Here is a 21,600-nt window from a genome sequence, read left to right as displayed (position 1 = left end):
GCTCCATTTTTCCCACTCAGAATTTTTAGGAAGGGCAGGTGCCGTAGCTTAATACAGCTCCACCAGGAGGGAATACAGACAGTGGCTATAGATTTTCCTCAATTCTAACCTAGATGAAAAAAATCACCACTCTAAAAAATGAAAAGCATGAAAGCAAAGGTTGTGTGTGCTTTATAGCTAGGGTGACTAGATGTTCATTTACAAGGATTACCCCAGTTTGCTGCCAGAAACTTTGTTCGTGCTTCAGTGGAACAGGCTACTCGTATGTCCACCTACCCCTTCTACTTTCTTGCCCTCCCCGCCTCAACACAGCCCTCATATCCAGCCACCTACACTGTACCACATGCCCTTGTTTGCTTTCAGAGGTCTTCCCCTGACAGATGCTGGAATACTCGGAGAATCTGCCACCTGAGCTGCAAAGCCCTCGATTCCATCACAGGCAGCTGCACAAAGAAAGAACCTAGCACATCACCCAGCCCCAAGGTCAGCCCGAAGGCAGAGGAGGGATAGTGCAGCAATAGTGGGATATAAACAAACCCACCCAAGGCTTCCTCCCACTCCACTTTCATGCGGTCCCTCTGCTGTTGTGCTGCTTAACATCTGCCTACAATAAATCAGAGGGCTAGTGGCAAAAAGCTACATTGGGGCTCAAAAGCCCTGGAAGCCCAAGGGCGAGACACTACAGGATTTAGAGTGCTCCATGACATGGTATGTCTGTGCAGGTCTACCGTTAGAATCATGAGGCGGCAGCCGAGGGGGACAGTTGGGCTTTGGGCATTACATACAGAGAGGGAGGGAGGAAAGACTGCATGAGACTACGGACAGAACACAGAACTCAAGACAGCAGGCGGCTGGTTGCCTTGTTGAAGAGAAAACCTGGCTAAGAAGCCTTTGGCAGAGAGCAGCTATCCTTCTACCCTGATGAGCCCCCTTACATCCCCAGCTGTACGCACACCCACCAGTATCCCAAGTTTGACCCCAGCATGGTCACCCTAATTAATGTTTGTTGTTCTATCCTTTGTCACTCCTTTCCAAAGGCCTACAATAATTACCCACACTTAGAATTCCATCAAGAGGGCAGTGACAGACACTAAGGATACAGGGCCATCCCTAGCTATTCTGGGGCCCTACGCAGCCCCTTCCCTGCGGGGGAGGAGCGGGAGGGCTGGCCCCAGGCCTCCGTGGGGGGGGGGCTGGCTTGGGGGGCAAGGGGGAAACCACCCCCCAGCACTCACCGGCAGCGCAGCTGGGGCTGGGTCGCTACACTTCCCGCCACCGGTGAGTGCAGGCCCAGCCCTGCTGCAGAGCTCAGGGGAGTGGGGGCAGGAAGAGCCGGAGCAGGGTCTGGAGCAGCATGCAGCTGCACAGGGCACCAGGAAATTTGGGGCCCCAAGCAGCTGCGTACTTTGCGTATGAGTTATGACCGCCCTGTAAGGATAGATGCGTTTGTATCTTGAGCAAAAAAACCACCACGCTCTAAAAATCATTGTGCGCACACTAAAAATCATCACTGAGTGCTGTTGCCTCCTGCCCCCAGCTACATTCCGACCCTGAACTCACTTAGAGGGAATTGCTGAAAGATTTTTTGCTACTATACTGCGGCTAGGGAATCCAGTGTAGGAACAGCCAGCAGTTGAGTGACCATCACTACATAGTTCTCTGTATCCCATTTGGAAAAATTTATCCCTCTTTGTAGCTGGACTTAGTCCCAGCTGCACTCTTACTATCAGTGAAAGTTTATCATGGCTTCATATTCCCAGACAAGCACTTGTGGAAGCAAAATCAAATAGACTTAGAATACTATTTCGTGCTTTTTCAGGCAAGCCTCATGCTTCTTGATGGTTCAGCATGAGGCTTTTTCCCCTTATTTTTTCCTGCCCTGAACTCTTAAGTCAAGGTTGTTCAGTCCCAAGGGGATGCAGATTGTGTGTCCACAAATAGTGACCATTTGTAAAGGGGGTTAGGGGAACAGCAAATTGAGATTTACTGTTAAAAACAAGAAGAGCAGCAGGGTGATCTGCAACGTGCCCAGTACTTGATCATCACAGGTTCACACCATGCTCACATGGGTGGAGTCTCAGCTGGCCCCAGGAAGAGTAGGCAAGGCAGTGATGCAGGTTTGCCAGCGCTCTCTGCATTGGTCCCAAATTCAATATAATATAGCTAGATTTTCTTTGCATTATTCTAGCACTTTAAATTAAAAAAAAACCAGAAAAGGTGCAAAAGAGATAGATGGGGTTTTTTTTTTTAACTCTAGTAAAACAGTTGGTATTTTAGTTCATTGTCCAGAGAGTGGTTTCACACAAGGGATGCAAGAAGTGCTTCTAGCGGCCCTTTACATAGCTAGAGGGGAGCCGATTACTACTATTTAAAAGACAGGAAATTATCAGAAGGAAAGCCTCCTCACAAGCCAGCTTTCCTAGGTATGCAAAGGCTCACTCAGCATCTTACACAGCCTAGCTCCAGGAGCATTTCCTTTTAAAGTCTACGAGTAACAAAGCACATGGGAACACACATTGCTAACTGAGCCTTATACGCACCAAGAGTGATGTTTTACATCAGTCTGCCCTGTGGTTAGTCAGGAGTTCATGCAACCTTACTTATAATCCTTGAAGGCCCAGGAGGAAAAGCAGATGCTATGTTAAGAGGAAGAAAGGAGACCCCAATCCTTTCAGACCACACACGAACATAGTAACAAGGCAGTCAGTTTCAGAGAGAGGGATAATTATTTAGGGCCTTATTTAGCCAAGTTTTCAGTGGACAGAGGCCCAGCTGTCTGCCCAAGCAGCGAATGTACACATAACTGATCAGGTCACAGGCCTTCTCTAAAAATTTGGAACAGTCAGTTTCTTTCCCTGTAAGAGGAGTCCTCCAAATAGCATGAACAGAGTTAGTAGGGAGTTTTCTTTATAACCCCTTACACACGCAAATCATAGAGCATGTAGGTTAAATACTAGATACTATAACTTTAAAAGTGCATCAGAGGGAAGGGTGTTCCCACTCAAAGGGAACATGAAGGTGTGATGCCTTAGAGAATGCATTGGCAATGGACAGTGCTGTCGGAAGCCAACAGCTAGGCAAACAGAAGAGGGTATCTAACCATCAGAATGGCTAAACATTAGTCATATTATAAGGGAAGCTAGGAAGATGCCACCTCCACTGGTGTCCTTTCAACCGGAATTAACCTGGGTGACCGTTAGTGGTTTAGGCTGCATCATATGGGCAAGCACTTGGCATTTAAGATCCATAACATTTCAAAGCTGGCTGGCACAGATTAGGGTAGGCCCTTTTTGTGCTGCTTTGCTTTCTAAAGTCAGAATGTTCCACTTTAGAAGACAAGAATAGAACGAAGCTTTGCATTTTACACACCTTGAATCCATAACTGCTGAACAACCAGAAGATTCACTTTTTTTTTTTTTAAGCAGACATTCTGAATACACAAGTGTTCAGCAACAGCTGACCCTGGCTTACTACATACGGGAATGAGATGTGTGGGCTGAGATTCCTCCAGCTTATTCTTCAACCAGTCAAAATCCTGGTACCGTCGGCGTACGGAGTATTCTGGCAAGTCAAACTCTGCCCGTGTGGTCTGGAAATAGTAACAAATGAGATTAGACTGTATCCCCTAGAAAATGAATGAAAATTTTAAGAGATACATTAAACAAAGCTTTCCTTTTCATTTTAGAGCATACAGCCAAAGTGGCCTAGTTACCTTAAACTAGGAAGAACCAAACAAGCCTGGCAATCAGAATTCATGCCTCAAATTGAGTCCCCGGAATGCCAGTATGGGAGAAAAAAATATTTTTCAGCTTCAGGCCATGGAAGTACCACCAATAATATATTTGGAAACACACTCAGTTTAGTGATTCAGATAAGCGTTCTATTTAAGATCTACTTTGAGTTAGCGGAGAAGATTTCCTCAGGGTGAAAAATATGTAGGGTGGAGAAGTTAGGATAAAAAAACTCCACTGAAATGTAAACATTTGAAGGGAAATTGCATGAAATCTTCTCTCATTCCAAGAGAGAGCGAAATACTTTTAGCAACAGAGGATTAAAAAAACCACCAAGATTACTCATGACTTGTTTACTCAAGAGACAGATTAATGGTGGGCGAGAACATGCATGTGTCATTGCTGGGCTCTGCCAAAGCCCCAGGTTTAGTACAGTCTCATTTCTACGCAAGGCTGCGTAATTAGCTAACTTAAAACCATCACTCAATTTAACAGTCCTTGGGCAGACACTTCTCCAAGATGAAGTGAGCACCAAAGACAATTCTGACTCAAGACACAATTTTGTAGTACTGTATTTTGGAGCTAGAATCAATTTCCAGATAACCACTAATGAAGAAGGCATTGACAGTAAGGGCAAGAAATGTCCTGAACCAGAGAAACTCCTAGCTGCAAAATCTCAGTTTAATTTCACTGGAGGAAAACTACAAATAGATAATGCATACAGTATGTTCCTTGGATAGGCTGCAGCCAAGTAAACAAGCCAGGAGCTGCTTGCATAGCACCTACAAGACGATTCACAAGTCCCAGCTCCTAGGCTCTGATCAGTGCATGGCTTTGGTACGTGCGCGCTAGGAGCTCAACTATCTCGTGATTCCCTTGGGTCATAAGGCAGAGGGCCCTCATGACTTCACTGATCTTCCAACAGAAACTCAACACCCTGATGAGAGAAGACTGGCTACCAAAGGAGAAACTAGAAGCCATAGCTTGTTATGTGGCTACCACATGCGGCAGAGTACAGAAACCCTCACTGAAGAGCCTGAATCATTCCCAAGAGAAGAGTGTTGGAAGTGCCATTGGGATACACATTTACATGGTGTCAGTAAGTGCCATCTGACGAAAGTCAGCTGGAAAGAGTCTCGGGCTACGTCTGAGCGCACTGCAGTAATGCATAGATTTTAAGGCCAGACAAAGATCATTCGGTCACCTTGTCTGACTTCCTGTATCACACAGGCCACAGAATTTCATCCAATTAACTTTTTATTTTGTCCAGTAACTAGTGTCCAACTATCTGCTCTTGATTTGAGGACATCATGAGACCAAAATCCACCATCACCCTCAGTGCGTGCCTTGTGTCTGGTTTTAGTTTCTGTTTTTGTTATACCTTTCTCTAAGTTAGAGAGCCCTTTAAGACCTAATGTTTTCTCCCTATGAATGTACTTCTACATCATAAACAAGTCACCTCTCAATCTTTGAGAAGGTAAGCCTCGCCTCACTAAGACACACAAGTCACTTGTGGGTCTTCGTTGCCCCCTCTCCAATTGTTTCAAGTGTATACCGAACTGGATGCTGTATTCCAGCATCAGTCTCACCAACTCCATATGCAGAGATTTAAAAGAAAAACAAAAGAAAAACAAAAAACATGTACTTTCTCTTATACGGTGTGTTTGCGATGTCAGGCTTTGTCCTTTGATGAATACTAACACGAAATTCGACGTATTAACACAGCAAGACATTCAGGTAGTAACACAATGTCCTGACCATCACTGGGTAGTGAAGAATAAGCTTTCAGAACAAATTAAGTGTTTATGCTTGACCAGGCACCTGTTTAATACTTGAGATGAACTAGAAACACTCCTCTTTTAGCACAGGGATACAAGGATACTTTGAAGAGGATTCAAACGCTCGATACAAGCTTATAGAAGTGGGAGAAAATAGGGTTGCCTGCGATAGCAAGGGACTGGACTCGAAGACCCAGGAGGTCCCTTCCAGTCCCACATTCCTAGGAGCTTGCCATTCCAGAGTGGTGTCTACAATGGGGCGTTCCAGGAGACTGTTTTAAAAGACATTCAAACAGGTGTGTGGACTTCTCTCCCAATGCTGGCGTGGATAGGAGGGGGGGAAAAAAAAAAGATCTGCCCTGTAGCACATTCATCATGCCTAGTGTCAGAATGCCAACAGGGAGGGATACGTCTCAGGGCGGCCAGGAATCTACACATATCAAGACAAGATTCTATGCTGTACAAAAACACTGGGGTAAGCCGATGGTTGCACTTTTAGTGGATACAAGATCCCCATTCAGGCCAGCGTGGGGGACACAGACTAACTTTTGCTTTCCACTTTTAAGGACTATTCTTTCCGTCCATACCCTATTCCCATTCAAGTCTGTGGCAAATTTTAAGTGCCCTTCCTAAAATACTTTTTAAAACATTCTAATGAATATATGGTTTTAACGAGACAAACTTTCCCAGACTGGAATAGATCAGATCAACGTGTCAGCTTGACAACAGCATTAGCTGGAATACTCTTAGTTCAGTCAGTTTTCATTGCCAGGAAGTGGACAGAGCTAGAGATGCAGTCTCCCCACTATCTCCTATTGTCAATGTGATTAAGTCATTGTCTTATCAATAATGAGGTAGAATGTAAAGACATAAGAAGCGATGGAATGGATAAGACAGAGTCCGTCTGGGCAAAAATGACATTGGGGAAGAAAACTATTAGAGCCTCCCCTAGGATAGTGCTTGGGGTGTGCTATAGACCGCCAGGATCTAATTTGGATATGGACAGAGACCTTTTTAAATGTTTTTAATAAAGTAAATACTAATGGAAACCGCGTGATCATGGGAGACTAACTTCCCAGATATAGACTGGAGGACGAGTGCTAGTAATAATAATAGGACTCAGATTTTCCTAGATGCGATAGCTGATGGATTCCTTCAGCAAGTAGTTGCTGAACCGACTAGAGGGGATGCCATTTTAGATTTGGTTTTGGTGAGTAGTGAGGACCTCATAGAAGAAATGGTTGTAGGGGACAATCTTGGCTCAAGTGATCATGAGCTAATTCAGTTCAAACTGAATGGAAGGATTAACAAAAATAAATCTGCAACTAGGGTTTTTGATTTCAAAAGGGCTGACTTTCAAAATTAAGGAAATTAGTTAAGGAAGTGGATTGGACTGAAGAACTTATGGATCTAAAGGCAGGAGGAGACCTGGGATTACTTTAAATCAAAGCTTCAGAAGCTGTCAGAAGCCTGCATCCCAAAAAAGGGGGAAAAATTCATAGGCAGGAGTTGTAGACCAAGCTGGATGAGCAAGCATCTCAGATAGGTGATTAAGAAAAAGCAGAAAGCATACAGGGAGTGGAAGATGGGAGGGATCAGCAAGGAAAGCTATCTTATTGAGGTCAGAACATGTAGGGATAAAGTGAGACAGGCTAAAAGTCAAGTAGAGTTGGACCTTGCAAAGGGAATTAAAACCAATAGTAAAAGGTTCTATAGCCATATAAATAAGAAAACAAAGAAAGAAGTGGGACCGCTAAACACTGAGGATGGAGTGGAGGTCAAGGATAATCTAGGCATGGCCCAATATCTAAACAAATACTTTGTCTCAGTCTTTAATAAGGCTAAAGAGGATCTTAGGGATAAGATGCCATGGTAGCATGACAAATGGGAATGAGGATATAGAGGTAGATATTACCATATCTGAGGTAGAAGCGAAACTCGAACAGCTTAATGGGACTAAATTGGGGGGCCCATATAATCTTCATCCAAGAATATTAAAGGAATTGGCACCCGAAATTGCAAACCCATTAGCAAGAATTTTTAATGAATCTGTAAACTCAGGGGTTGTACCGTATGATTGGAGAATTGCTAACATAGTTTCTGTTTTTAAGAAAGGTAAAAAAAGTGATCCAGGTAACTACAGGCCTGTTAGTTTGACATCTGAAGTATACAAGGTCTTGGAAAAAATTTTGAAGGAGAAAGTAGTTAAGGACATTGAAGTCAACGGTAAATGGGACAAAATACAACATGGTTTTACAAAAGGTAGATCGTGCCAAACCAACCTGATCTCCTTCTTTGAGAAAGTAACAGATTTTTTAGACAAAGGAAACGCAGTGGATCTAATTTACCTAGATTTCAGTAAGGCGCTTGATACCGTGCCACATGGGGAATTATTAGTTAAATTGGAAAAGATGGGGATCAATATGAACATTGAAAGGTGGATAATCAATTGGTTAACAGGGAGACTACAGCGGGTCATAGTGAAAGGTGAACTGTCAGGCTGGAGGGAGGTTACCAGTGGAGTTCCTCAGGGATCAGTTTTGGAACCAATCTTTTTATTACTGACCTCGGCACAAAAAGTGGGAGTGTGCTAATAAAGTTTGCGGATGACACAAAGCTGGGAGGTATTGCCAATTTAGAGGAGGACCGGGAAATCATACAGGAGGATCTGGATGACCTTGTAAACTGGAGTAATATTAATAGGATGAAATTTAATAGTGAGAAGTGTTAGGTTATGCATTTAGGGATTAACAACAAGAATTTTAGTTATAAGCTGGGGACGCATCAATTAGAAGTAACGGAGGAGGAGAAGGACCTTGGAGTATTGGTTGATCATAGGATGACTATGAGCTGCCAATGTGATATGGCCGTGAAAAAAGCTAATGAGGTCTTGGGATGCATCAGGCGAGTTATTTACAGTAGAGATAAGGAGGTTTTAGTACTGTTATACAAGGCACTGGTGAGACCTCACCTGGAATATTGCGTGCAGTTCTGGTCTCCCATGTTTAAGAAGGATGAATTCAAACTGGAACAGGTACAGAGAAGGGCTACTAGGAAGATCTGAAGAATGGAAAACTTGTCTTATGAAAGGAGACTCAAGGAGCTTGGCTTGTTGAGCCTAACTAAAAGAAGGTTGAGGGGAGATATGATTCCTCTCTATGAATATATCAGAGGGATAAACACCATGGAGGGAGAAGAATTATTTAAGCTCAGTACCAATGTGGACACAAGAACAAATGGATATAAACTGGTCATTGGGAAGTTTAGACTTGAAATTAGACAAAGGTTTCTAACCATCAGAGGAGTGAAGTTTTGGAATTACCTTCCAAGGGAAGCAGTGGGGGCAAAAGACATATCTGGCTTTAAGATTAAACTCGATATGTTTATGGAGGAGATGGTATGATGGGATAACATGATTTTGGTAATTAATTGATCTTTAAATATTCATGGTAAATAAGCCCAATGGGATGTTAGATGGGGTGGGATCTGAGTTACTACAGAAAATTCTTTCCTGGGTATCTGGCTGGTGAATCTTGCCCACATGCTCAGGGTTTAGCTGACTGCCATATTTGGGGTCGGGAAGGAATTTTCCTCCAGGGCAGATTGGAAGAGGCCCTGGAGGTTTTTCACCTTCCTCTGTAGCATGGGGCACAGGTCATTTGCTGGAGGATTCTCTGCTCCTTGAAGTCTTTAAGCCACGATTTGAGGTCTTCAATAGCTCAGACATAGGTGAGGTTTTTCAGGAGTGGGTGGGTGAGATTCTGTGGCCTGCGTTGTGCAGGAGGTCGGACTAGATGATCACAATGGTCCCTTCTGACCATAGTATCTATGAATCTTTAGGATTATAGTTCTGCCAAGATCAAGGCTACTTTACAACAGTAATCAGCTGTACATGTCCTGTACACAAAACAGAGGCTTTCCAGCCACATCTTATTTATCCCAAGAGGACACTTTAATATAATTACTCATACTAACCCAATTTTAAAATGCTATTTTTTTCTTCCAGCTCTGGCCTGTTGGGCAGCACAGTATGGGGAGGAGGTGAGCAGCCCTTAGTGGTGAAACAACAGGTTCAGGACTATTTAGAAAAAGCTGATCATTCACAAGTCCATAGGGCCAGATCTAATGCATCTGAGGGTGCTGAGGGAGTCGGCTGATGTGATTGCAGAGCCATTGGCCTTTATCTTTGAAAACTCATTATGATCGCGGAACTCCCAGATGATTGGACAAAGGCAAATATAGTGCCCATCTTTAAAAAAGGGAAGAAGGAGAATCCGGGGAACTACAGACCAGTCAGCCTCACCTCAGTCCCTGGAAAAATCAAGGGCAAGTCACACCTGACCAACCTGATTACCTTCTATGACGAGATAACTGGGTCTGTGGATATGGGAAAAGCAGTGGACGTGATATACCTTGACTTTAGCAAAGCTTTTGATACAGTCTCCCACAATATTCTTGCCAGCAAGTTAAAGTAGTATGGATTGGATGAATGGACTATAAGGGGATAGAAAGCTGGCTAGATTGTCTGGCTCAATGGGTAGTGATCAACAGCCCTGTGTCTAGTTGGCAGCTGGTATCAAGCTGAGTACCCCAGGGGTCAACCCTGGGGCCAGTTTTGTTCAACATCTTTATTAATGATCTGGATGATGGGATGGATTGCACCCTCAGCAAGTTTGCAGATGATAGTAAGCTGTGGGGAGAGGTAAATACGCTGGAGGGTAGGGATATGGTCCAGAGTGACCTAGACAAATTGGAGGATTGTCCAAAAGAAATCTGATGAGGTTCAACAAGTGCAGAGTCCTTCACTTAGGACGGAAGAATCCCAGGCACTGCTACAGGCTGGGGACTGACTGGCTAAGCGGCAGTTCTGCAGAAAAGGACCTGGGGATTACAGTGGATGAGAAGCTAGATATGAATCAGCAATGTGCCCTTGTTGCCAAGAAGGCTAACAGCATATTGGGCTGCATTAGTAGGAATGTTGCCAGCAGATTGAGGGAAGTGATTATTCCCCTCTATCGGTACTGGTAAAGCCACATCTGGAGCATTGTGTCCAGTTTTGGGGCCCCCACTACAGAAAGAATGTGGACAAATTGGAGAGTCCAGCAAAGGGAAATGAAAATTACTAGGGGGCTGGGGCACATGACTTATGAGGAGAGGTTGAAGAAACTGGCTTATTTAGTCTGCAGAAGAGAAGAGTAGGGGGGGATATGATAGCAGCCTTCAACTACCTGAAAGGGGGTTCCAACGAGGATGGAGCTCTCCGTCCTTAGAGGTTTTTAAGGCCCAGCTTGGAGGGCCGGCTCTACGTTTTTTGCTGCTCCAAGCAGCAAAAAAAAAACAAAAAAAAAACCACACCTGCTGAAGACTCTGCCGCCGGAGAGAACAGGAACATCGGAGTGAGCTGCCATGGAACTGCTGCTGGCGGCGAGACCCGAGTCAGAAGAGTCGTCGCCGAATTGCTGCCATGGAAAACAACAGAGAGGGGCTGCTGCCTGAGTGCCACCCCAAGAACAGCCGAAATGCTGCCCCAGGCACTGGCTTGCTTAGCTGGTGCCTAGAGCCAGCACTGCCAACTTGACCAAGCCCTGGCTGGGATGATTTAGTTGGGGTTGGTCCTGCTTTGAGCCGGGGGTTGGACTAGATGACCTCCTGAGGTCTCTTCCAACCCTAATCTTCTGTGATTCTATCACTATGCTGATATTATCCAGGACACAGTGAGACGCAGCTTACTTTCCAGTTCACACATGCTATCTAGTAGACCATTGGGAACATTTTAAGCCTTGGCAGATAGTTATTCATGTAGGTGTCAGTCTTAAGCAACCTCAATAAGTTGGTCAGGCTAGAGGAGAGAAACGTATTAGCGTTTCTAGAACTAAGGAGTAAAAACACGTTTGTTCATTAATCTATGCCACCTTGGCATCTAACCAGCAAGTTATTAAAAAGATAGATCAGTAGGGTAAACACTCCTCCTCCAGCACATTCTAAATTAGTAACAGTCACATGGACGCCAGCTTGATTTGTTTAGAACAATTCTATTTGCCAAATTCTCTAGCCTCCAGCGTATCAGCTTCGCCACTCAAGTGAAATTCCTATAATAAGAACTAGCTTTCTGGTTCAGTTTTTCAAACCACTGGACTAAGAGCATTTTTAGTATCCCAAATACATTTTGCAATATGAGCAGTACTGATTGTTCTTGGACACATGTATCAGAAAGGTGGTCCACAGAGGGTCTATAAATCTGATGTCATTGTCATTATTTCTTTATAGTGCCTTTAAAGACCTGAAAGGTTGCCGACGACCTTGAGAGAAGGGATAGGCTTGCTGCTTTTTGTTTTTTAAAGCCTCAGAAAGAAGGTCAAGCCTGGATTTGCTAGAGGTCTGAGACTCATTTTCTCCCACCCCAAAAAATGTGCATTATAACCTTTCACCCTAACTGAAGTCATGAGGATTTTGACTCTTCAGAGGCATTTTGTCTCTACATTCCATTAGGCACTGGAATTTTAAGAAGGAGTTTTAGCAGAAAGTATTATTGATTATTATTATTATTAGACCAATCTAAGATATCCATTCCTCTTAGTTTAGCTTTCAGTTTCCATCTCCTCAGGTTTCAGCAGTTCTCCAGTTAGTCCTCCCAGTAGACAAGGCCTTAAATATTTCAAGATAAAAAGCCAGGCAGAAAGGGTTCAATCTGGTGCTGCAAGAATGGTTTTACGAGTCCTTTGTGAGGCATACACTACATAAGAGAAAGATATACTTACTAACTGGAGAGCAGAAGAAGGTGATTGCAGACAAGGCCATGTGGAATAAAACACATGACTGAATCAAATCTGGGTTCTGTTCCCACAAGCTTCCTACATGGCTTTGGAGCTCTCACTCACTCTGTGCTTCATTTCTCCCCATGATCAGTAAAGGGAAGGTAAATGCCCTTCTTCTTGCAACTACATACTTAAAGCTTTGAGTGCTTCTGAAGTACTGAGACTATATAGGATTGATGTTTTTGTAGTCTGTAGCATTTCCATTAGCCATTCAGCCAGGTAAGCCAAGTTTCTCATCCATATTTGAAATTCCTCTGATGGTAGTTCTGTTGCTCTTCGAGTTTTATACAACTGCCCATCATGGCAGTATCAGAGAGCCTTCAAAGTAAGATCAACAGCAACAAGCCTAGTGGCTGTTTTATGGACCCTGAAAAAACACCTCAAGGGATTGGTTTATTCCATGCAAATCTTGCTCTGCCCATACATGTACACAACTTTCAACCATAGCATCAGATTATTATTCAGGGAATAATCACAAGACTCCTTAGCTGAAAATATTAAGACTAATTCCAAAAATTTATCCTCTCTAACAGAAGGATTAGACCACTTAAATCAGACTGATTGATTCGTCCTCAGAGTAGTCTTTGGTCACTGGCAGACAGATCACGGGTGCAGGGTACCTTGTGCTATCATCTGCCAATACTTTTGATTGGCAAGTGAAGGAGCCTCTTTCTATACCTTCTAGAGTCGGCATTAGCTTTTTGGCTCTGAGGTGGTCTGTGTGCAAATCAGACATGGCCCTCAATGCAGGGCCACGCTTTTCCCCTCTACACATACAGCCCCAGGATGTCCAGTAGCATACACCTGCCTCTTGGTGCCACCACTGAAGTACCAAAGGCACTGCCAAAGATGCTGCTGAAAAATTAAGTTCCCCAAAAGAGAAGGAGGGGAGAAAAAAAAAAAAGATACAAAAACTCCTCTTCAGATCAGTTGGCCACCTCCTCCTCATGAAGGCATGGCTCCCTTCGTTTCTCTAGCCATAGTTCTGTATTGGTTTAGGCATCTTCATGCCACACAGGACACATCCTATCCATAACTTGGGACAGAGATCAGCTGACTCTTGGGAGTTACACAACTGGGAAGATTCCAGTTGTTGTCCCACCCGTAGCAGTCTGCCTTCTCCATCCTATAGAAGGTTCTATCCCCATTTTCTTTTAGTCCAACTGTGTATTTTTCTTCTCACTAGTTTCAAGAGGCCAAATGAATTACTGGACCCAGCACTGGCAGGCTTTCCTTTCAAGCTGCAGGTTTCACTTTGCAGCCCACAGCATGAGAGTCCCAAGTTTGTGTAACAAGTGTGAAGACCAGGATAAGGGGAAGATAAAAAACAGAACAAACCCAGAAAGTATGTTGGAGTCTTAAATGGAGGACAGACAGGAATATCAATCCTGTTATCTTTTCCAAAAAATGATTAGAAATGGCTCCAATGTAAAAAAAAGTTACTTTGGGCAAAAGTGTTCAGTAACTGATTAAGGCACATGAGTGAAAAGCAGGTAAGTACTAGTTTACCTATGGACAATATTCACCTTAGGAGTTGGCTCTATGGAGAACAATTATGGACAGAGAGGAAGTTTGGACTGTGCATGCAATGATCACTTCTCCCATTAGTGTATAGACATCTGATTAATGAATGTGCTATACACAGAGAGAGAACTCCATAGTATACACTTCACTGGCAGTCAGGAGCATTCCTGGGCAACACTTGTTATGAGTAGTTCATGTAATACCATCCATTACCTCTCTAGTACATCACAAAGACCCGAGGTGGAAAAGCAAAGGCAAGTGGAATATTTAGGACGCTACAGAAAGGGAGAGAGTGAATTTTAAGAAGCATGCAGAGGAGAGAGCATTTGGAGACATTTAATTGTCAGCCAAGTGCACAAGCAATATAGCAGGAGGCAGAGTGCTGGAAGTGAGAGATTATGAAGACAGCAGTGAGGGAATATTTCTCCTCTGCTACAGAGAGGAAAATTTAGCTATATTTGAAACATGATTCTATACACCTCAATCTGTTTATACAAGAGGTAATCTGATACGCTTTTAAAAACTAACGAAGTCAGTGTAGCAGCGTTAATCAATGGTTTCTTGAAAGAACACCAATTATTAACCAATTTTTTAAAAAGCCACTAGAGATCAAATCTAGGATGATGTTAACAGTTTTGCATAGTTTCAACGAACACACTGCAGTGAGTCTATTGAAAGCACATCCTTGGCACATTAACTGACAAAAAGGGACAAATTAAGCTGCTACTTCTACGCTGGAGCTTAAGACCTCCCCTTCCCCCCAAAAAAGGAATAAAAACCCAAAAGATAGCAAGTGCTTTCCTTTTTCAGGGTAACACATTCAAAAGGTGCCTGGTACCTTTGTTGTAACCCTGTACGTGATGTAGGTCTCCATTGTACAGATATGTTTTTTGGGATCATCGACAGTGACAAAGAGGTCTCTAGTTTCCGCATCCAAGTCATCATCCAGCTGCAGTCTGTTGAGCAGTGAGGAGGAGGAGGCTGGGCTGGAGGTATCTACAGGAGTGCCATTGGGCAGACTGAGATCCTGGAGGAAGACAAACACACACACACTTTAACTATTTCTGACTAGTACAGTTCAGCAAAGTTTTAACTGTGAAATAGCCAAGTTGCATGACTGATAGCTTCTTTTATGCCCTTCTTCCAAGTGGCCCCATCTACCTAGAACCCCCTCCCTGGTCTACTAAGCACACTCCCTTTTCTTTCTTGAAGCCCCTTCTTAAACCACACCTTTTCCAGAACACACCCTAAATCCCTGTTTTGGCAAGTAGTGTTCAGAGAGCTCGTTTGCTCCTTATTTCTACTTGGTGAGCACCCTCTTGACTAGAGAATCGTCCCATGTCCCTTCATCCCAGTTGTTGGGGCCAGGATGCAGCTTATTTAAATTGCAGCAGCTCCTCCCTAGGGTCAAACAGTGTGTTCATTTCTTGCACTTGACCTTAGGCCTCAGGATAAGTTGATGACTAGACCATGAATGCACACCTTGCTGTAGCATATTGGGTCACTGCAAAATGTCAAATCACAAACTCAACGGGGGCTTATGCACTTGTCACCTTTTAACTTCAGAGACTGGCATTTAAATCCTGAGTCAGCTCATGGGACAGTTCACTAGCCTCCAACAAAAACCCACCCACTAGCATCTGACAGTTCAGCATCCACATGCTGCCTCCAGCTGGGGAGCTGCCATCAACCAGAACCGCTACGTTACTGGTAGAGGTCAACAGGTAACTGAGCCACTGGGGTCTCTTTTCCTGCAAAATAAGGGGTCAGGAGGCAAGAGAGTGTCCAGCCTTTAAAACTAAGTTTTGGAGCCCATGTATCCTGCCACCTTTTTGCCCCAGAGGTTCCCACAGTGCCAGCGGAAGTTGACAGCTGCTGCAGGGAGGCAGCCCCACCTCACCTGGAGTGGGCTAAATGAGTTACAAAGATTCCAAGGGATAACAAGTAGCTACTCTGCTTCCCGCAGCAGTCCTGCGCTGAAAATCCCAGAGATCAATACTCTGGATCAGGGGTCTCAAAGTCCCGGCCCACGGGCCACCTTCAGCCCGAGAACCTCCCCACTGCGGACCGCGGAGGAGAGTCGCATGCGGCCACCTCTGTCTGCTGCTGGCGCCGCCCCCCGCAGCTCCCTTTGGCTGGGGGAGAGGGACAGAGATACCATCATTAGTCGCCAGGCAGCGTCACTCTCTCCCCTCCCGCCCCCACAATGAATATAAACAAGTCAAAATACCAAACACAACTATCTGATGCCCACCTTGCTGCAATCCTGAAGGCTTCAACTGCTCAGTCACTGAGGCCAAACTGACAGAACTGAAGCGTTGCCAGGTGTCTGGCAAACACTAAAAACTCTCTGGCAGGCGAAGAACTGTATAAAGTTGTATGACAGTTTTATTGTTTAAGAAATTCGAAATAAAAAATATAAATGTTTTCTTTTCTGAACACCATCTTCAGTGACATTATTGGCCCACTGGGAGGATTTGGGGGCTGGTGCTGGCCCTAAGGTAAATTGAGTTTGAGACCCCTGCTCTGGATACTTCTATTCTTTGAAGGGCTGGTTACATTTCTATGTAGCTAGTAACAGTTACCACTCCCCCAGAGTCTATACAAACGTACATACAACATATAGTTTGCTCTACCCTTCCATCAGATGGTTTTGAAGCAGAAAATCTTAATGAATTCGCTTTTTATAAGTTAGCAGAAGAATTAAGACATACACAAAACAGAGTGCTCTGAATTCCATAGGAACGTTCGACACCAACATATAAACCACCACTCCAAGGACTCCGGCTCTTCCTTTGCAGAAGGACGTCTTTTATTGTTAAGATGTGAATCCTGTCTATGCTAAATGTCTTTCAGGGAGGGCAGACGTTTCCCCCTCCCCTCAGTGCAAAGCTCTGTGGCATTTTCTTTCATTGGAACAGAATAAAGCATTTTGCTTTAAATATCTGAGTCACTGGAGTCTTCCATTTTGCTTGGAAGACTGCCACCCTGGAGCCACTTTAGGTAAGCGACGCAGGGCCAGAGGCCAAATGCCTCCTGCACCCCGCCCCCCCCCCCACCTCCCTGCCCTGAGCCCCCTGCTGCACCCCACCTCCCTGCCCCGAGCCCCCTGCTGCACCCTGTACTCCCACACACCCCAACTCAGTGCCCTGAGCCCCATCGCCCCCCAACCCCCTGCCCTGAGCTCCCTCCCGCAGTCCGCACCCCTCCTGCATTCCAACCCCCTTTCCTGAGCCCCCTCATACAGCGTGCAACCCTCCTCTGCCCCAATCTCTTGCCCCGAGCCCATTCCTGCACACCGCACCCCCTCCCACACTAGCCCTGCATACAATTTCCCCACCCAGATGCGGCCCTCGGCCCAAAACGTTTGCCCACCCCTGCTGTAAATGAAGCATTTTAAGAGTTTGCATTTTTAAACTGCAACGTCAGCCTTGTGTGTTTACGTTGTTTGTTTTCTTAGGAATAGGCTCAATAAAGAAAAGTGGCAGCTACTCAATGTGTTACCACCACATAGCCCGTCTCCATGTAAGAACCTACAAATTAAATTTGGGACCTGAAAGTCACTGTGTATTTATTCCTGTTCCACTGCCTGTAACTGACCCACCTGAGATCTTTTAGGTTAACCCTCAATTTCATACTAACTACGTCAGTCGAGTCAGCTTTATTAGGGGTGATGCAAGAGTAAGGAGAAGGCAGATGAAAACTGAGATGCGACTCAGAAATATGTATCAGTAAGACAAGCAGGACACCACACCCAGTTCCGTTTACAGAATGAATGGCACTTCTCCACTACCACAGTGCTAAGATGCAGAGCACGGAGAAGAGTCAGGGTGCTGGCTTACATCCCCTGCCCTACACCAGCTTTGGGCAAGTCACTTTACAAATGGGGAAACTGAAGCACAGAAGGTCAGTGAAGACACAAGTTACCAACTTCACAGGGAGTGATGAGAGTTTGAATGCTTTGAGATCCTCGGGAAGGAAGAGCTATAGGAATGCAAATTAGTGTTTTCCATATTGCTATTCTAACGAACACTTAGGAGTTAGACATCTTGATAGCTCAGGCTTGCGAGAAAAGGAGGCCAGTCATCATGGATAGAGAATTTCTGTCAAGACCTAGTTTTCTGGGGTGCTTTGTGCACACAGCATGATTCCTGCTGGAACCGTGGGTGCTGCCCTCACAGGCACTAGAAGGGGTCAGTCACTGAGGAAATACCTCTCCCAACTTGGATAAGGCATGACAGGACTGAACATGGAAGGAGCAAGACCTATGCTGGCCAGCTGTGAACAGAAACTGAAAGGACCCCTTATACCACCTCACCCCCTAGTAGCCAGGTGCACACATGAGCAAGGGAGATCCAGGAATAGCACTACTGTGAGGAAAGAGGAGCACTAGCGAGAGAGATGCCAAGCACCCCCTCCCCTAATTGTTTGCATTGCTTCTGACTAGACTGTCTCACCTTCTCACAAAAAAAAATAAAAAGCCATGGAGGTGTGGGGGGCCACAACAAAGGAAAGAGTTTGTTTCTGTGCTGCAGAACTGCTCCCTATGCTATCCCAATCACTGCCCCACCATTATTTCCTGGAGATTAACGAGGTCTTTGTTAACAAGACAGACTACAGGGCCCACGTGAATCCCAGCAATCAAGAGATGTGTGTAAGCCTCTCTGTGTATGCATCAAGTTCCTGACAGAACCATTGTGGTGGGGGCTGTGGTTTCTCACTCATAACCACTGGTGAAGGAAATACATTGATCAGAGGGTAAGTAACAAGTGATAGTAAATTAGTCCTAGAAGACCTCAGCAGAACAGCAGTGCTTCTCATCTATTGCCAATGGAAATGAATTTCAGTGCAAGCTTTTTCTTTTAAAAAAAAAATCAGACAGTTACGTTTTTATTTGCTTGACTATTGGTAACATTCTGGATTCTAATGTTCTGGAGTCTTGAACCCAAGGCAGTTTCCAGCAGCTCCAATCTGCCAAGAACCATCCTAGATTTTAAAAACCCATCCCCAAGTATTTATAGCCCCGACTGCCACCTTAAGCCACAAGAACTGCCAGTGCCTTGCACCCCAAGGGGCTTCTGTGCAGAGCAAACAGAGGATACGCCACCCCAATTGCTGCCCCAGATCTGCACATCGTGGTCGCCAGAGAATTTGGTGCTCCTCTTGCCATGGAGGAAGGGGATTATTACTGGGACCTCCACAGGAAGAAAACATTACCGTCAGTGGAAGAACATGGTTGTCCTGCTCCTCCTGACAGGATGGGATGGTGAAAGACAAGGAAAGAATAAATAAAAGTTCCAAATCCCAAATATATATTTTGTCATCTAGGATTATATTCCCTAAACGTGCTTTAGAAAAGAATTAGGCAGGGCTCAGTAAATTCAGTTCGCCAAGTAGTCTTAGGTCATATTGGTTGGCCTTTTTAGGACATCCTACTGAGTCTCGATAGCTAACTCACGAGATGTTAATAAATTGCAAGCTTGGTCACTTGCCAGGTTCCTCCGGCCAGTGTTTTGGCAAGCCCCCACGCCCTACCCCACTCCCTATCTTCAGGGCCGTGCAGGCAGAGCAGTACAAGCGCTGGGGCCAGAGCAGAGCCGGGGTGGCCCTGGATGCTCAGTGGGTGGCTTGTGGCCCACCCATGGCTACACCCCTGCTACCTACACTGATGGGAGGGGTTCTTCCGTCCACAGTTATTCCATCTCCCCAAGAAGTGGTAGCTACATCAACAGAAGAATTCTTCCATCCACCTAGCGCTGTCTACACCGGGGGTTAGGGTGGCATAGCTACATCTCTCAGGGATGTGGATTTTTCACACCCCTAAGCAACAAAGGTAAGCCAACCTAATTTTCTAGTATAGACCAGGCCTAAGTGACACACAGATTCATTAAGATTTCACCATTGCCTTAATTGGAGAGGAGCCATGACAGAAGAGATGCTTCCAGGAATAAGCCATGGAAGCCCTCCTTTACACACATGCGAGAAAGTAGCCTGATGGTCACGGGATTATTGCTAGCTTTTCTATTTTTTAGTGTGAATTTAACCAACCCTTTTCTCCATATGCAGCCCATATGCCAATTCAGGCATTATTAGCCTTTTATGGTTCGTGTGTAGGGTTTGGAAGTAGGCCAACCACTGTGGAACTACATGTCACACAGTGCTGATGAAGACAAGTATGACACTTTTTTTCCCCAGCATGGAACTGCTCACCAGAACAATTACGGCATCAGTAAATCCTTCACAACTCAAGGATGTGGCACTGAAAATGCTGGCTCGCTAAGCCAGTTACAACTCACTTCAGGTTACAAGTGGCCAGATTCTACATTTATTTACTCTAGGTCTTGATGACCATAATTACATGATTTGCCCTCACGTGCTGCTAGTGAATAGTTCATTGGGAATCCTGCTTTTAAGAACTGGAAAAGCAACAAGTTCTCAGCCTGCCCGCCAGCGCTCCAGCCAGGGAAACAGGGTTGGGGCGGGGACCTTGCCTTGTCTTTGAAGGATGTATGTGTTGGGGGAGGGGCAAGCAAAGGAGGATTGATCTCTTCCTATGGGCTCTTTACTCTTCCTCACCACTTTTGCTGATGCAGCCTTCTCCTTGCTCCAGCCCCAATGTAAACAAATCAAGTCCTCTCCTTTCAATCTCTCTGCCATCTGGAGACTCTATATTACAGCCCAGAACAACGCCCACATGCATAGCATGGCCCTCTTCTCCTGGCACAGTGGCTCACTTCCTCAATGCCTGTCAGTGATGTTTCAATACAATCTGCCACTGTCTGATGAGACACCCCCTCATGCCCACCAGCCTCTTCATATATAAACCCTCCACTCCCACACAGCTAAAGCTTACAGCATCTGCCTATCAAACTAACCACATGCTTTGCCATGTACAAGACATGCGCACACACACAAAAACGTCGACCATAATGAGAGGGAGGATGGTCCAGCGGTTTGGTATTTAGCCTAGGACTTGGGAGATCTGAGTTCAGTTCCCTGCTCCACCAGAGACCCCCCCATCCTGTGTCACTTTGGGCAGATCTCTGTGACCCTTCACTCATATGTAAAATGGGATAACAATGCTGACCTGGTACATAGGTTATTTTCATCTTTACTAGAGACTTCACCTTTTTATAGAAAGGGAGCCCTAACACTCACCAGAGAAACAGGAATATTTTCCAACTCCAGTAGCCTTGCTGTAGTCTTAAACAAAAAGAAAAAACCACACCACCCCCACCACCCAGATGCAGCCACAAACAGACGTAGTGGAGAGAGCCTGAAAAATTCCTTCCAACCACTAGATAGCAGTGGAATATTTAAAGACATAAGTTTTTCCACAATGTTTAACAGCAAGATGTTTCCAGGACTAAAAAACTTAAGACCCAGTCAGGAAGACAAATTCTAAATAATGCCTTTACTTAAAAAACCAAAAAAACAACCACTACATACATATATTCCATAATATTTTACATCATCACTTCCAATCTTTAAGAGTTTCATAGAATCATAGACTATCAGGGCTGGAAGGGACCTCAGGAGGTCATCTAGTCCAACCCCCTGCTCAAAGCAGGACCAACCCCCAATTAAATCATCCCAATGTTTGTTTGTTATGCAACAGCTGTCTGACACTAAAGCCAACCTCCTAAAAATCATGCAACCTCCACCCCAAGTCAGCTGATTTATGATCTGCACAGCCTTCAGTGTTTAGATAATTGACATTTCTATACATAATTTGTAAAGACAACTATGTAT

The 21,600-nt window shown here is 44.8% G+C and overlaps 1 protein-coding gene across 5 annotated transcripts in view; it reads right to left on the bottom strand.

Annotated features, from left to right (window-relative positions):
- SNX30 (sorting nexin family member 30) overlaps nucleotides 1-21,600 on the bottom strand; it is a 67,345-nt gene that overhangs the window by 35,965 nt on the left and 9,780 nt on the right. For all 5 annotated transcript variants that reach the window (XR_012159134.1, XR_012159135.1, XR_012159133.1 and 2 more), the window contains exons 2-3: nucleotides 14,687-14,875; nucleotides 3,479-3,589 (exon numbers count right to left, since the gene is read on the bottom strand). Coding sequence is in view for 2 of the 5 variants with exons in the window: in XM_073345668.2 (XP_073201769.1) it covers nucleotides 3,479-3,589; nucleotides 14,687-14,875 (300 nt within the window). In the remaining 3 variants the exon portion in view is untranslated. The remainder of the gene's footprint in view (nucleotides 1-3,478; nucleotides 3,590-14,686; nucleotides 14,876-21,600) is intronic.

Source organism: Lepidochelys kempii, chromosome 5 (genome assembly GCF_965140285.1).
Source record: "Lepidochelys kempii isolate rLepKem1 chromosome 5, rLepKem1.hap1, whole genome shotgun sequence".
Taxonomy (NCBI): Eukaryota; Metazoa; Chordata; order Testudines; family Cheloniidae; genus Lepidochelys; species Lepidochelys kempii.
Note: the sequence above shows the minus strand (reverse complement) of the source record. Positions and strands in the feature narration are given on the sequence as shown.